This window comes from Bubalus bubalis, chromosome 9 (genome assembly GCF_019923935.1).
Source record: "Bubalus bubalis isolate 160015118507 breed Murrah chromosome 9, NDDB_SH_1, whole genome shotgun sequence".
NCBI lineage: Eukaryota > Metazoa > Chordata > Mammalia > Artiodactyla > Bovidae > Bubalus > Bubalus bubalis.
The window spans coordinates 29,330,390-29,344,818 of NC_059165.1; the positions used below are offsets into that span (position 1 = coordinate 29,330,390).

General features: G+C 39.2%; 1 protein-coding gene and 1 long non-coding RNA gene across 4 annotated transcripts in view; one reads left to right on the forward strand and one right to left on the reverse strand.

Annotated features, from left to right (window-relative positions):
• Positions 1–270: 270 nt before the first annotated feature.
• Positions 271–2,036, reverse strand: LOC123335003. The gene is made up of 2 exons (XR_006553203.2): positions 1,020–2,036; positions 271–559 (listed from the first exon to the last, which is right to left on the reverse strand). It is a non-coding gene; the product is annotated as an uncharacterized LOC123335003 (long non-coding RNA).
• A 29-nt stretch (positions 2,037–2,065) lies between these two features.
• Positions 2,066–14,429, forward strand: part of ACOT12 (acyl-CoA thioesterase 12) — a 40,932-nt gene continuing 28,568 nt past the window's right edge. Inside the window, exons 1-3 of one of the 3 annotated variants that reach the window (XM_006065115.4) lie at positions 2,066–2,313; positions 10,458–10,527; positions 14,364–14,424. In XM_006065115.4, coding sequence (XP_006065177.3) covers positions 2,181–2,313; positions 10,458–10,527; positions 14,364–14,424 — 264 coding nt within the window. In that variant the 5' untranslated portion in view covers positions 2,066–2,180. Of the gene's footprint in view, positions 2,415–10,457; positions 10,528–14,363; positions 14,425–14,429 lie in introns of those variants that run through there. The other 2 variants (XM_044947339.2, XM_025292267.2) reach the window with 2 other exon arrangements.

Sequence of the window (14,429 nt, forward strand, 5' to 3'; positions counted from 1 at the left end):
TGAAAATTGGTGCAAAGCCAACAAAAGCTAAGAAACCATAATCAAGACATCTAATTAGGAGATAATACATATAACAAAGCATAATGGTGACTTTGTGTACTTTGCTTCTTTGGTCATACATTCCTAGACATACATATACAGACACAGGCTGTCCTTTTCCAGATAATCATTTTGGAAAGTCAAGTATACATATAAAGCAAGTACATACATATTATTATGTTAGTCACCACTTCTTTTACCCCAAACAATAAAACTCAGCCTAAACACATGTTTTATTTCCAATAATTTAATAAATTTTCTAAAATATTAATAAATGAAATTCGCACATGTAACTGTTAGGCATTGCTATGTAACAGTCCCCCAATCACAGTGACGGACACAAATAAATAGTCAGATCCCATTCAGGAGTCTGCATGTCTTCTGCATGGCTCAGCTTCAGGCTGCAAGTCTGCAGGTCGGCTGGAATGGCTCTGCAATACGCGAATGCAGCCCGGCACCCAGATGCTTGTGGGGCAGCGGCTCAGGCACAGCATCTTCTCACTGCAGAGGTCAGATGTCCCTAAAAATAAGGGCTAGGTTCAAACTGGTACACCGTTACCTCCTCACATTCTATAAAATGCAAGTCACATGACCAAGCCACACACCAGTAAGTGCCTCCCATGGAGTTATCAGTAGATGGAGTGAGTATTTGCTGAATAATAATCCAATCTGCCAAAATGCTATAAAGAACTCTAGAGGCACTTTCTAATGAGGAATGACAAAAATGATGAAACTAATAACACTGTTATTTGAAAAGCAACTTATAAGGGGACCATCCTGGAAGCATAAGTTTTACTTTGTTTAAAAAAGTCACTTTATAGAAGTCAAACTTCCTACTTACCCAACTGAATGCATCCAATTCTTAAGCTCATATGGGACAGAAACCTACCCACAGAGGATCCTGAAAAGCTATCATGTCCATGATTCCTTCATTCCTCTCTTATGTTAAAAGCGCTTTAAAAAAAAAGAAGCAAAATTACCAGAATCTCCATTCAGATGCTCCAAGCTGGGGCTTAGCAGGCCATCTGTAAAGGGATGAAAAAGCAGCACTGATTTGTTGGAGTCGATTAGACTTTGTGGTAAGTCAGGAGCCCTGAGTTCAAGTCAGGTATTCAACTGCCTTAACTGCTCCTTTACATCAGCTGCCTGCCCGACACACCCTCCAGGCGCCCATTTCCTCACCCCTGAATGCCCTCCCAGATGCAGCCAGTCCTCCTAATACGGCATCTCTGGCTCTATAACATGTTGTAGGTTTTCTGGTGTCACTGTTTCCTTAATGGGGAGTGCTCTGTAGAATCACTGATTTCAGCTCTACAAAGCTTATGTGTACTAAAGGTTGACAATGAGAAATCTTATTTAATATTCTAGATTCTGTCTCGCATCAAGAAGAAATTCTCTTGGGATTTGTTGAGCTCATTTGCAACGCAGCAACAGCTTATTCTCTACATTAAAATCAAAAGGTTGCCTTCCCTTATTGGGTGCCTCTGATATGCCAGCAAAAATCAGCCCCTCTTTCTGTGTTTGGCTGTGGGCGTATTTCGTAACAAAATGATGAATAATGGGCTTCTTTTGAGCCATTATATTATCCTAAGAACCAGAAGGTGGGTTTTGAACTAGGGATGGGAGGAGTGATTGCCCACCCCTACCTGGCAGTGTACAGCAGAAAAAAAGAAAGAAAAGTCAAATACTTTAAAAATCAACTTCTAAAGCCAAAGGTCTACCCTTCTCTGGAGAAAATGTAACTAATTAATTATTAACTCCCCATCACTTGTCAAGTTCTTCAGGCAGACAGTAACCTCACTAGTTTACTTGGCAAACACCCATGTCCCCTTAGCCCGTGAGTTTTGTACTACATCTCACTAATTCTCTGCACAGTCCTCTGGGATAAGTGCTATCTCCCCTTTACAGGTGAGAAACCCGAGCTGGTTCCAGCTTTGCCAACCTCGGTCGCCCCAGATTCAGTGAAGAATTCCCTTTCACTCTCCTCGCGACATTCCTGGCCCCTTAAATCTCACCTCCTGGTGCAGCAGGGCGCGGGATGCGGGCTGGGGACAGCGGCTCAGTGCCCTTTGGAGCTGGGGCGGGCCCGGCCGGTGGCCAGGCGGCGCCCAGGCCCGGTCGCTTCGCACTCTTGACGAGCCATGGAGCTGGAGCGGCCGGCCCCCGCGGAGGTGCGCATGAGCCAGGCCATCCAGCCTGCGCACGCCAACCCTCGGGGCGAGCTGAGCGCAGGACAGCTGCTCAAGTGGATCGACACCACAGCCTGCCTGGCGGGTAGGAGTGCTGGAAGGCGGGTGTAAGACCAGGGAGACCCAGGGTGCCGGGGTCCGGAATGGGGGTAGCCCTACTTGAGGGGCCCAGTTTGTGCTGGGTAGGTGAGTGTCCGGGATGGCGGAGAGTGGCCCCTTAGCGGGCTGGGATGTGGAGATGCAGGATGGCTGGTGTCAGTAAGGCAGAAGTCAGGATGTCAAAAGATCTGAGGCAGTGGGGTGCGGGTCTGTGCCACCCCAGGACCCGGAATGGGTAAGGAGGGAGAAGGAAGGAGAGGAGGGTATTTACAGAGTTTTAAGCCTTGTGCAGCTGGGAAATAATGATTGAGATTGTTTATCCAGTACTAGGAAAGTCCTGGACCACTGGTTCTTAAACCTCTTAGTCTTTTATCCCATTAAATAAGCGAGGCCCCAAGAGAACATTCATGAGGGTTCTTTTTTGTATGCATATTTACCATATGTGAAATTTTTAAAAATAATTCTTTTCAAAATAACAAAAATCCATTACATTGTTTTATTGTAAAATAACTATTTTCAACAAGAACATAAATGTACTTAGAGAAGTGGTATTGGCTTACACTTCTGCAGATCTCTTTAATGTCTAGTTTAGTACATCACCCATCTCCCATATCTGCTTCTGAAGTCAGTCTGTTGCCTTCCATGCCCTCGCGTAGTCTCCACGAAGGACCTTTGCACCTACTGTTCTTTTTGCCTTTGCACTTTCCTCTTGGCCCTTCCTTGCGCTCCGTCTCCACTAAACATCATTTCTGCAGAGCAGTCTATCCTAACCACCTGCTGTACACTTGCACCCTTCATCGCTTTTGTCACAACACCCTTTCCAAATTCCTTCACACCACTTAACACAATCTGCGATTACTTTGTGTGTTAGTAGGTTCACCTTTGATTTCCTGACTGGCCAATTAGCAAGTAAACTAAAGCTAGTTTTCTAATGCTTATTAAGGACTACACAAAAACCTCCTGATTATATGGATGGGTAACTGAATGGATGTGTCCAGAGCCTGCAATCTTATTTAGGAAGCCAGGCTTTGCATACAACACTTAATAGACCCAGCAAATGTACATTTTAAGTAAACTATGTTAGGATAAAATATTAGAGCTGGAAGGAGCTTAAGATCACGTATCCCAGGATTCTTATTTTACAGAGGACAAAAGTAAAGCTCAACTAATTACAAATCCCTGCTTTCCTGAATGAGTGTTCATACAATTTCTAATCCCCTGTGTGTTAACCACCCACAAAATTCAGTCATATCCGATGCCAGTCTGTTTGATTTCTGTTTATTGATAGGAATGTTTGGCTTCTGTCTTAACAGTTTTAATCAGGATTTGAGGTTGGTTATAATAACATAATAATGGCGACATGAATACAAATGTAATTCACATGGAGGAGAAACCAGTATAGAAATTATGGAGGTTGCTAATAATAACGATGCCTATTTCCATGGCAACTGAATTCATCATGTGAATACTGAAGTGACTTTTAAAGTTACCTCACTCAGTGCTTCTGTCCTATAATGAAAGAACAACTGCCCTCTTGCAATTTTCATAAAAATGTCTATGCTTTTACATCTTTGGAAACTCAGACCACAGCAGGAGTCAACTGATAACCAATTACTGTGGACCTTAATAGTTATATTATTAATAATACAATATTGAAGAAACCTTTATGATAAAGTTGGTTTGGAAACATGCTTAATACCTTTGTTAAACACTCCACAGTAAGAAAAGACACTACATAAGCAAAGGACATTATTTAGCCAGTGAAAGTCACTCAGTCATGACCAACTCTCTGTGACCCCATGGCCTATACAGTCCATGGAATTCTCCAGGCCAGAATATTGGAGTAGGTAGCCTTTCCCTTCTCCAGGGGCTCTTCCCAACCCAGGGATTGAACCCAGGTCTCCTGTATTGCAGGTGGATTCTTTATCAGCTGAGCCACAAGGGAAGCCCAAGAATACTGGAGTGGGTAGCCTATCCCTTCTCCAGTACATCTTTCTGACCCAGGAATCGAACCAGGGTCTCCTGTATTGCAGTTGGATTCTTTACCAACTGACCTACATCCAAGATGTAACTGAATCTTTGGCAGAGAAATGCTCCATCATGGTATTGTATTTAATACAAAAGGAGTAAAAAAAAAAAACACAAAACCTGTTTTTTCCTGGCATTTTTCCAACCAGAGTTCCTAGTGACCCACACGTCTGTATAGACACATTACTGTGACAAATAATGATCACAAGTGTGGCCCCAAGTACTCCCATGACACAGGCACTGCCAGATCCCCAAATGCCTTCTCAATGCTTAAAGGAAGATTACATACATTCACTATCACGTTGCCATTAGACCTCATTTCTGTCAGTGGCCCCATTATTCTTCTCGTATCTTAATCCTAGAGGCTTTAAGCCATCTATGAGTCATTCTCCACCCTCCATATTTTAAAATATCTCAGTCTCACCTTTCCTTCTCTATTTCATTTGTGTATCTTTTCCAGGGTTCACTCTTTCAGGAAAGGCACCCAAATATCCAGTGATGCATGCCAAAAATCTAGGCATCAACCATCCTTGATTCTGTACCTTGCTTCTCCCTCCATATATCTAATCTATGAACCAAGTCTTATCAACGTTCCCTGGAAGCAATCTCTCAAACCCAAGCATCTTGCTAGGCTCCACTGCCACAGCCTCTGCAGGATAAACATCATCTTTCATGTGGACTTCAGCAGTGGTTTCCAAACGGGTCTTCTCCATTCATTCTGGTCTCTTCTCTGCACTGCATCTAAAGTACTTTTTGAAGGTGCTTATTTGATCATGTCACTTGTCCTGTTCATCCTGTCCCACTGTCTTCCTTACCAAAGGCTATAAAAGTTCCTCTTCTAACATAGTAAGTATCTCCCATTAGAAAAATATCTCGCACAGATAACTATAATCCCTGGAACAAACACTGAACAAAAGCCACATAAGGGAACTGAAAAGCAAACAAAAGTAGGTTTAAAACATTTGGAAATCAACTCTCAGAGGAACAGAATGGTGCTAAGAAGCTTTGTCTTTTTTTGTTTGTTTTGTTTTTAATAATTTTAAGATCTTCTTTCCTTAGAAAGAATCTAATATTCTCCCAGCTTAATTTGAGGGAAACCCATAGACTTGCTGATTTGAAGAGCCAGAGGATTTGGGGGAAATACGGCTACTGGAATATGAGAGGGAAAATTCAAGACAAGAGAGAGCCAGAGAGGTAGAGCCCTAAAATATATTTAAAATCTTTGCTCAGCTCTCTGGTGAACCTTGAGTCATGTATATACAGGAAGACTCCAGACTTCCTTCCTGAGGCCAAAAGAATTAAACGAGCTGATCCCACCTCAAGGGAGACAGAGTTTTATACTGTGAGTTTGATCAAATTACCCAATTAAAAAAAAAAGCACAATACTCTTCAGAGGATCATATAAGAACCCACAATTTCTATAACATATCACTCATAATAACTAGGCTACAATCCAAAACTACTTGATATTCAAAGAAACAGAAAGCACGACCCATTCTTAAGAGTAGAGACAGTCAGTAGAGACCAATCCCTAGAAGACTTAATGCTGGAATTAAGCTTCAAGGATTTTTAAACCAGGTGTCATAACTCTGCTCAAGGATATAGTGAAAAATATGATTATAACAAAAGACACAGTAAATGTCAGCACAGAAATAGAAACTATAAAAACAATAACTCAATGGAAATTCCAGAACTGAAAATTATAGAATTTTAAGTTAAAAACTCACTAGATAGGATTAAACAAAGAATGGAGGTGACTGAATAAAGTTATTAAACATAAAGATGGATCAATAGAAATTATCCAATCTGAAGAACAGAGGGGAAAAAATGAATTTAAAAAATAAAATATCTGGGATTTATGAAAAAAATAAAATGCCTTTTATAATTGAAGTCCCATAGACAAGAGAAGGCATGGGAAAAAAAACAAATATTTTAAGAAATAATAGATGAAATTTTCCCAAATATGGTAAAAGACATACATGCACAGATTCAAAAAGATCATAGGACACCAAGCAAAATCAATACAAAGAAAGTCACATTTATGCACATCATCATCAAACTATGGTGAACAGAAAATCTTGAAATTAGAGAAAAACACTTTATGATATATAGGAAAACAACGATTAGAATTAGCCACTGACCTCATTAGAATTAGGGCTTTCCTTGAGGCTCAGGTGGTAAAGAATCTGCCTGCAATGCATGAGACCCAGGTTCAGTCCCTGGGTTGGGAAGATCCTCTGGAGGATATGGCTACCCACTCCAGTATTCTTGCCTGGAGAATTCCATGGACAGAGGAGCCTGACGGGCTACAGTCCATGGGGGTCACAAAGTCAGACACGACTGAGCACCTAACGCTTTCACTTTTATTAAGAGTTAGCTACTAGCCTCTGGAGGCCCGAAGATACTGAAATATCTTAAACAATATCTTTAATACTAAATATTATAAAAAATTGTCAACCAAGAACTTCAAGGCCCTGTTGGTTTATCCTCAGCCTTCTCTTACCTACTCATATTGTTGCTTTTTTCATTTTTTTCCACAAAAGCCTTCATCGAGACCTTTGTAACCACAGTTCCTTCTGCCCAGCAAGCCCTCCCTTCTCTGCTCCCTTCTCCACAACACACATCTGTTTCTACTTCTTCTCATCTTTCAGAGCTCACTTCAAGCATCCTCTCCACATGGACACCTTCCTTGACATCCCACCCAGGTGTGGTTCCTCAGTTACAGACCCTCAAAATATCCATGTTTTCTTCAGATCACCTAACTCATTTTGTTATTATGTACTCGTTTAATTAATGTCTGGTTCTCCACTAGACTCCATGAGAATAAGGACAGTGGCTGTTTTACATTTCCAGGACCTTACATAGAGGCTGGCACAGCACAGGTTGTTGTTCAGTCGCTAACTCATATCCGACTCTTTGCGACCCAATGGACTGCAGCACACCAGGACTCCCTGTCCTTCACCATCTCCCTGAGTTTGCTCAAACTCATCTCCATTGGGTCAATGATGCCATCCAATCATCTCATCCTCTGTTGTCCTCCTCTTGCCCTCAATCTTTCCCAGCATCAGAGTCTTTTGCAAACAGTCGGCTCTTCTCATCAGGTGGCCGAAGTACTGGAGCTTCGGCACCAGTTCTTCTAATGAATATACAGGGTTGATTTCCTTTAGGATTGACTGGTTTGATCTCCTTGCTGTCCAAGGGACTCTCAAGCACCTTCTCCTGTACCACAATTCAAAAGTATCAATTCTTTGGCATTCAGCTTTCCTTATGGTCCAACTCACATCCATACGTGACTACTGGAAAAACCATAGCTTTGACTATATGGACCTTTGTTGGCAGTGATGTCTCTGCTTTTTAACTTGCCTAAAATATCTTAAGGTTTGTCATACCTTTTCTTCCAAGGAGCGTTTTTTTAATTTTGTGGCTGTAGTCACCATCTGCAGTGATTTTGGAGCCCAAGAATTTAATCAATATTAGTTAAAAGAAGGAATGAAGAAGTCACCATCGTTTTGATCAGTCATCATTCCTGGATTACATCCACTTAGCTACTACTATTCCTCAGCTTCTCTCAGTTTTCCCAGGAAATCAGAAATAGCTTTAGAGGTCCTCCACTGTTACTGGCATACTGCATGAACGACAATTAAAACCAAGAACCAGAACAGATTGGTCCTAATTCATATCTGTCACACTTGCAAAGAAAAATGATCACACGTAAAATTTGTGGCCCTATGCTGGTTCCCCATATTTTAATTTTTCATTTTTAATTTAATGGCCCTTGAAAGTCTATAATATAGACCATGGCAATTGAGTCCCTAAAGCCCATATTCAGCCAAGAACTTCTCTAGGGAATATTCCTTGGTTGGCCTTTTTTCTCAGAGTTCCTATTGCTTCTACAGTCAAAATGACTATTTAGAACAATGTATTTGATCTTTCTAAGCCAAAATTGCCTCATTTGTAAAATGGAACTATTAACAGTATCAACCTCATATAATTAGCATGCATACTTAGCTCAGTGCCAGACCAATAATAAATGATAATTATTATGATTATGTTTCTTTGTGATCCCTAATGCAATCTGGTATAGTGCTACATACACATAGAAGACGCCCAATATATACAATAAAAAGTATTTTTTGCACTTCAGTCATCATTTAAATCACTCAAAATTTGGTAACTCATGTTGGTTACCAAATTGGTTGGCTACAGGGTTACACTTTATCAACAACAGTAGTTTAATAAACATATCATTCCCTCATGTCAGGTAACCAGAATGAATTTAGTTAACACTTTACAGCATATATTTGCAAGAGTCCCAATCATTCTCCAGAAAAAGGGCATTGACTATGACTTTTAATGAGTAGACTCATTAAAAGATAGGACTGATTCAGCTCAAAGTGTCTGAAAATCAATGGGAATTTAACAAATATTTGATACACTGAATTAAACTGAGCCCACCTTGAGCATTTCTAGAGTCTAATATATTTATGTGTCTTTTCTCTAATTGAACTTCAGACCTGGGAAGCCCATTCTCCCCTCTCCATCACTCACATACACAGTTCTGCTACGGTTAATTTTCTAGTAACTCAGTTTAGGTCATGTGCATATTTGGAAGAATAGCTATTTCCAGTGAGTAAAACAGAATGTCCCATTTTCTACAGAATTAGATCATAGGGAAGAATGTTTCACATACTTGCTCTCTGGAGTACCTTATCATATCTCTTTACCTGGGACTGTCAATATATATTACAATTAAAGTAATCCTCTATACACAGAGAATGCAGATTCAGTATAATTCACTATCTCTTTCTTTTTCATAATACGGCACTAGGAGTGAAGTCTGCAAAATTAAAATGGAGTTAAAATTTCTTTAAAAAGCTAATGCAGTCAGTCTGCTTAGGTTTTAATTGTTCCTCAGAATGAAATTCTGGAAAAAGCACATGTCAAAATTTTTCCCAAAGAGGATAAATTCTGATACTTTTACATAAAGTAAAACCAACAATAAAAAAAAAAAAAACGAATTAAATAATGCAGACAGGGACCATGGAAATGATTGGAGCTCCTTCCTAACCTCTCACCCTATTCAACGCTCTCCTCCTCCAGCACAATTAATGCAAGTGAATTTCATATGGATTTAGTAGTAATAAGTACATAATGATTAAATACTTACTACATGCCCATCTCTATTTCTCTGATGCCGAGACAAGTTTCTCTCTGATTTGGGATATGACCTTGAGGTCTTCTGTACTGTTCAGTGCTTACACTGGTTAAGTGGTTTAAATATATTCAGCTACTGGTTACGTGGGACAATAGATACAGCTCTGATGCATTGGTTTTTTTTAATTTTATTTTATTTATTTATTTTTTAATTTTATTTTATTTTTAAACTTTACATAATTGTATTAGTTTTGCCAAATATCAAAATGAATCCGCCACAGGTATACATATGTTCCCCATCCTGAACCCTCCTCCCTCCTCCCTCCCCATACCATCCCTCTGGGTCATCCCAGTGCACTAGCCCCAAGCATCCAGTATCGTGCATCGAACCTGGACTGGCAACTCGTTTCATACATGATATTTTACATGTTTCAATGCCATTCTCCCAAATCTTCCCACCATCTCCCTCTCCCACAGAGTCCATAAGACTGTTCTATACATCAGTGTCTCTTTTGCTGTCTCGTACACAGGGTTATTGTTACCATCTTTCTAAACTCCATATATATGCGTTAGTATACTGTATTGGTGTTTTGCATTGTTTTTTTAAAGAAGGGTAGTACTTGACAAAATGGAAGTTGACACCAACTTACTGAAGTTACTATTCAAGTAGCTAGATATGCTGGGTATTGGTATTGAATTTCAAATCAAAGACAGTGTAAATTAAAACTTTGCAGGAAGTACAGTAACTTCCACGCAGTAGAAAAATAACTTTTCAAGCAAAGGAACTGTTATCAATCCAGTTCATTCAGAAGTGTGGGTACAGTGTTCCTGTACTGAATAGAGGGATGAGTTACTAGAATAAACCCACTTGTTTTGTTCCTCTTCCTGCATGCTGAAGTATTTAAACATAACTAATCCAGCCCTTTTTTTTTAACCTATTTTTTGAAGCTGAAAAACATGCTGGCGTTTCCTGTGTCACAGCCTCAGTGGATGACATACAATTTGAAGCGACAGCTAGGTAAGTGGCATTGCTTTATCATGCCTTTCCCCTGGGTTTATTAGTTCATTTACAACATGTATTTGTGGCACCTAAGCTTACTCATTTGCAGTCAGGGATCCAATTTGTTAATAAGTAATATTTGAGCCAATGTAAATCAGTAGATAATAATAATTTCAGGACCTGCTTTTAGTAAATACTCAGTGTAAAATTTATAGCCCTGATTTGTTAAGAAATAGGTCTCAGCATTAAATGCCTTTTGATATAAGGCATTACAGGATTTATAAAAGCTGATTCTTAAATGGTTCCTTCCTTTACTAAGAATAATTAATGACAATAAGTATCTCTATAATGATGAATTTCATCATTAGGTTGTTGGGTAAATATTAATTATTCTCATTAGGGATGTTAAATTATGAAAAACATTTTATATGTGGGACTGTGTATGTTTTACCATTTCTTATTGTAGAAAACTTCAAGATATACAAATCTTTCAACCATATACAAAAGAAGAGAGAATAGTAACATGGATCCCCAAGGACCCAACACCTAACAACAACAATAATCAATTCATGGATGATATTGTTTCATCAATACCCCTCCATAATCCCCCACACACCTGGACTATTTTTAAGCAAATCCCATAATCATCTCTGAACATTTCATATATATTTCTAAAAAACATGGGCTCTTTTAGAAAACATAATAACATAGACACAATAGCATTAACAAAAACTATCATTCCCAATAGTCTTAAAAAAATGTTTGTTTGTTTGTTTTTTAATTTAAACAATTGGTCTATTGAATCAGGAACCAATATGGCTGATATGACCTTTAACATAAAATTTGCCTTTTCTTCTTTTATCTTGCAATTTATTTTTTAAAGAAATCTGGTCTTTTGTCCTATACAGGTACTACATTTTGTATCTGCTCACTGTCTCCCTGTTTAACATGTTCACTGATACAGGGTTGGTCATTATTTCTATACCTTTCCGGTGGCAGAATTGGGAATTATGTTTTTTTAAGAGGTCATATAAGTAATTCTAATGAACTACGGTCATATAGTTTTATTTAACTTATTTGATTTTATGTTTGTATCTCTTTTTCTTTCTTAATATCTTGATCCTAAAAGACATAAACATAACTTAGGAAAAAAAAAAAAGGAAGAGAGGAGACTGTCTGCTGCTAGTCTGGGATCTTCCCAAGGACCATGGCGTAGTTGCCACCAGTTTTCAAACCCTAGAGAATCTGTCCACTGAGATGCCCAGTTCATCTCTCCAGTCTTCAGCTTACATTTATCTATCTGGCACTTATCCATTTATATACAAACAAAATTAAGTTAAATAAAACCACACGCATAAAAAATTATACCTTCAAAGCTAATCCAAAAGAAATTTTTAGTAGGCATTTGAACTGTAGATATGGAGAGACCTTTAGAACTCAGTGCAGTCGTCTTTGTACTGATAAGAACCTGAGACCTAAGCCCCATAGCCAGCCAAAGGTCAGAGGGCAGCCAAAGGTCAGAGGGCACTTACAGCCTGGATCTTCTTACGCTCTATCCAGTGCTTTCCCCAACCCACTTCTATCTTTGTGATCAGCAACCTTTATTGAACATCCCCTGACACTTGTTCTCATAGTCTGCTGCAGTGTCGGAAAGAGCCTTTGACAGATACAGATACAGATGAAGATCTGTAGATACAGATGAAGGTCTGCTGACTCAGTGCAGACACTATGTGATTTTTTTCTCTCAAGTAGAAAAAGCTGACATGTGTCTTTATCTCAACAAAATTACAGATTACTGAAAATGCAAACTTATTTGAGAACACACTGAAGCACCATTATTAAGCTTAGGAAAGCCAACAGTATATTACAATAAAATATCTATTATATACTTTCCAATCCTAAATTCTATAACTTAGACTTAACAAGTAATCTCAGCATTGAATTGTAGTTTGCCGTTTGTACCATGATGTGTTTGTGTTATCAGAAAGGACTTGTGGCCACTAAAACGCATGGGACCCACACCATTAAAAAATAAGAAAATTGAAAGCTACCTATAGAAAGCCATATAATTTGGTTAAAAGCCATATTAGATATTTTTAACTCACAAATATATATTACATATACCAAAAGTACTGGTCTAGGCTCAAGAGAATATGTGAATGATTATGACACAATTCTGGAGTGTGGCAGTCATTCAGTCTAGTAAGAAAGTCAGACAAATATATAGTCATCAGAATAGAAGATGCATGCCTAGGGTGAGATATAAGTTCTGGGAGGTACATGTTGACTAGAGAACCAATGAGTGTTTCATGATGGGGGTAGTATTTAATATGGGCCTTAAATGAGGTATAGATTTTCACTGGTGAATAGGAAAAGGACTTCACAAGATGAGGTACATGTAAGAGCCTAAGTTGGGAAGAAGTGGGTGCGCTTAGGAAAGGCCTGGTGTGCTAAGATGATCCCCTAGCAGTAGTGTGGGGCTGGGTAACAGAAAGCCTTGAATGCCATGCCATGAAACTGATTTTACTTAGTTGGGACTTTAGCCGTTCCATTCATTTGACAATTCAGTGTCAGAAATTTAGTTTGGTGGAGAACCAAGTCCTACGAATTTCTCCTGCAGTTAAAGGCAGGGCAGAGATCACAAGAGTGACTGAGAGTGAATGAGGGATGAAACCCCCAAACTTTTAAACCTGGCAAAACCCTAATCTTTGAAGACCCATCTCAGATGTTACCTCTTCTATGACTTCTTCCCTGACTTTCTGAATTAGTCGCTTCTGGGTGTTTTTGTAATACCTGATTTTTTTCTTCTTTTTGAACAATTTCATAGCATCACACTTCATCTATATCCTCGTTTCCCAAGTGAAGACCAGTCTCCTTGATGTCAGCAACCTTGTCTTATTAATCACTGTATCCTGAGGTCTTAGCTTAGTGCCAGGACTAGTTGGAACTCAGTTAAATGTTATGAGCTGGAAAAAGAAAAAGATTATTATAGGAAGCTTGAATATGGAGGGGAAAAGAAAAGAATCTTGAGATAGAATGAACTTTTTTAGAAAGGAAAAGCCTTGAACATTTTCAGAGACTGATAAGGAGTCGAGGAAGGGGCAGAGACTGAGGTTACAAGAGTAAAGAGCTCTCTAAACCAAGCCATGGGTGGAGGAGGAAAGGTTAAGAGAGGGATGGGATCAAGGGCACAGGTAAAGAAAGGGGTCTGGAAGAGATCTAGTTTTCTTCCTCTGAAAGAAAAGATTGAGAAGAACAGTGAGAATGCAGTTCACCTCTGAAGTAAGGGAGAAAAGCTGAGGAGGCTTGATAGACTCTTAGGTGAGCGAGGGGCCTAAACACAAAAGCTTTGAAACAACTTGTGGTTACATGATCAGAGTTCCAGAAATAATGTGGAGTGAATGAATCATCTGGCAACACTGAGTGCTCCTATAAACCTAGTGAAGCTATTCCATTTGTTTGCCTGCTTGCTTGCTTGTATGTCTATCCATTTATTTGTTGACCAACATTTTAAAATATCAGTTGCATAGGTTTGCATGTGTTTGTTGTAACTTCTGTTTAGGAAACAGCTGTGGTACAAGGTGTAGATTTGGAAATCATTTTGCACATCATCTTAGCAAAGGCCCTTTTCTGTTAAGAGGCTAGTCAGCTGACACATGTACGGTTTACAAAGATCTGCATCTGTTTTTGCTGCTGTCTTATTATGTTATCATTAGTTTGCATTTTTCATGCATGAGCATTATCAACATGGTAAGATGGAACTGTTCGATGGCACACATATTTAAGTGAATCTTCAAGTCTGAAATGAGATGTGCTAGAATTACTGAGGGGCTTGTTTGTTTGTTTTTCACTAGAGTTGGACAAGTTATAACCATCAAAGCAAAAGTTAGTAGAGCGTTCAGCACAAGCATGGAGGTAAG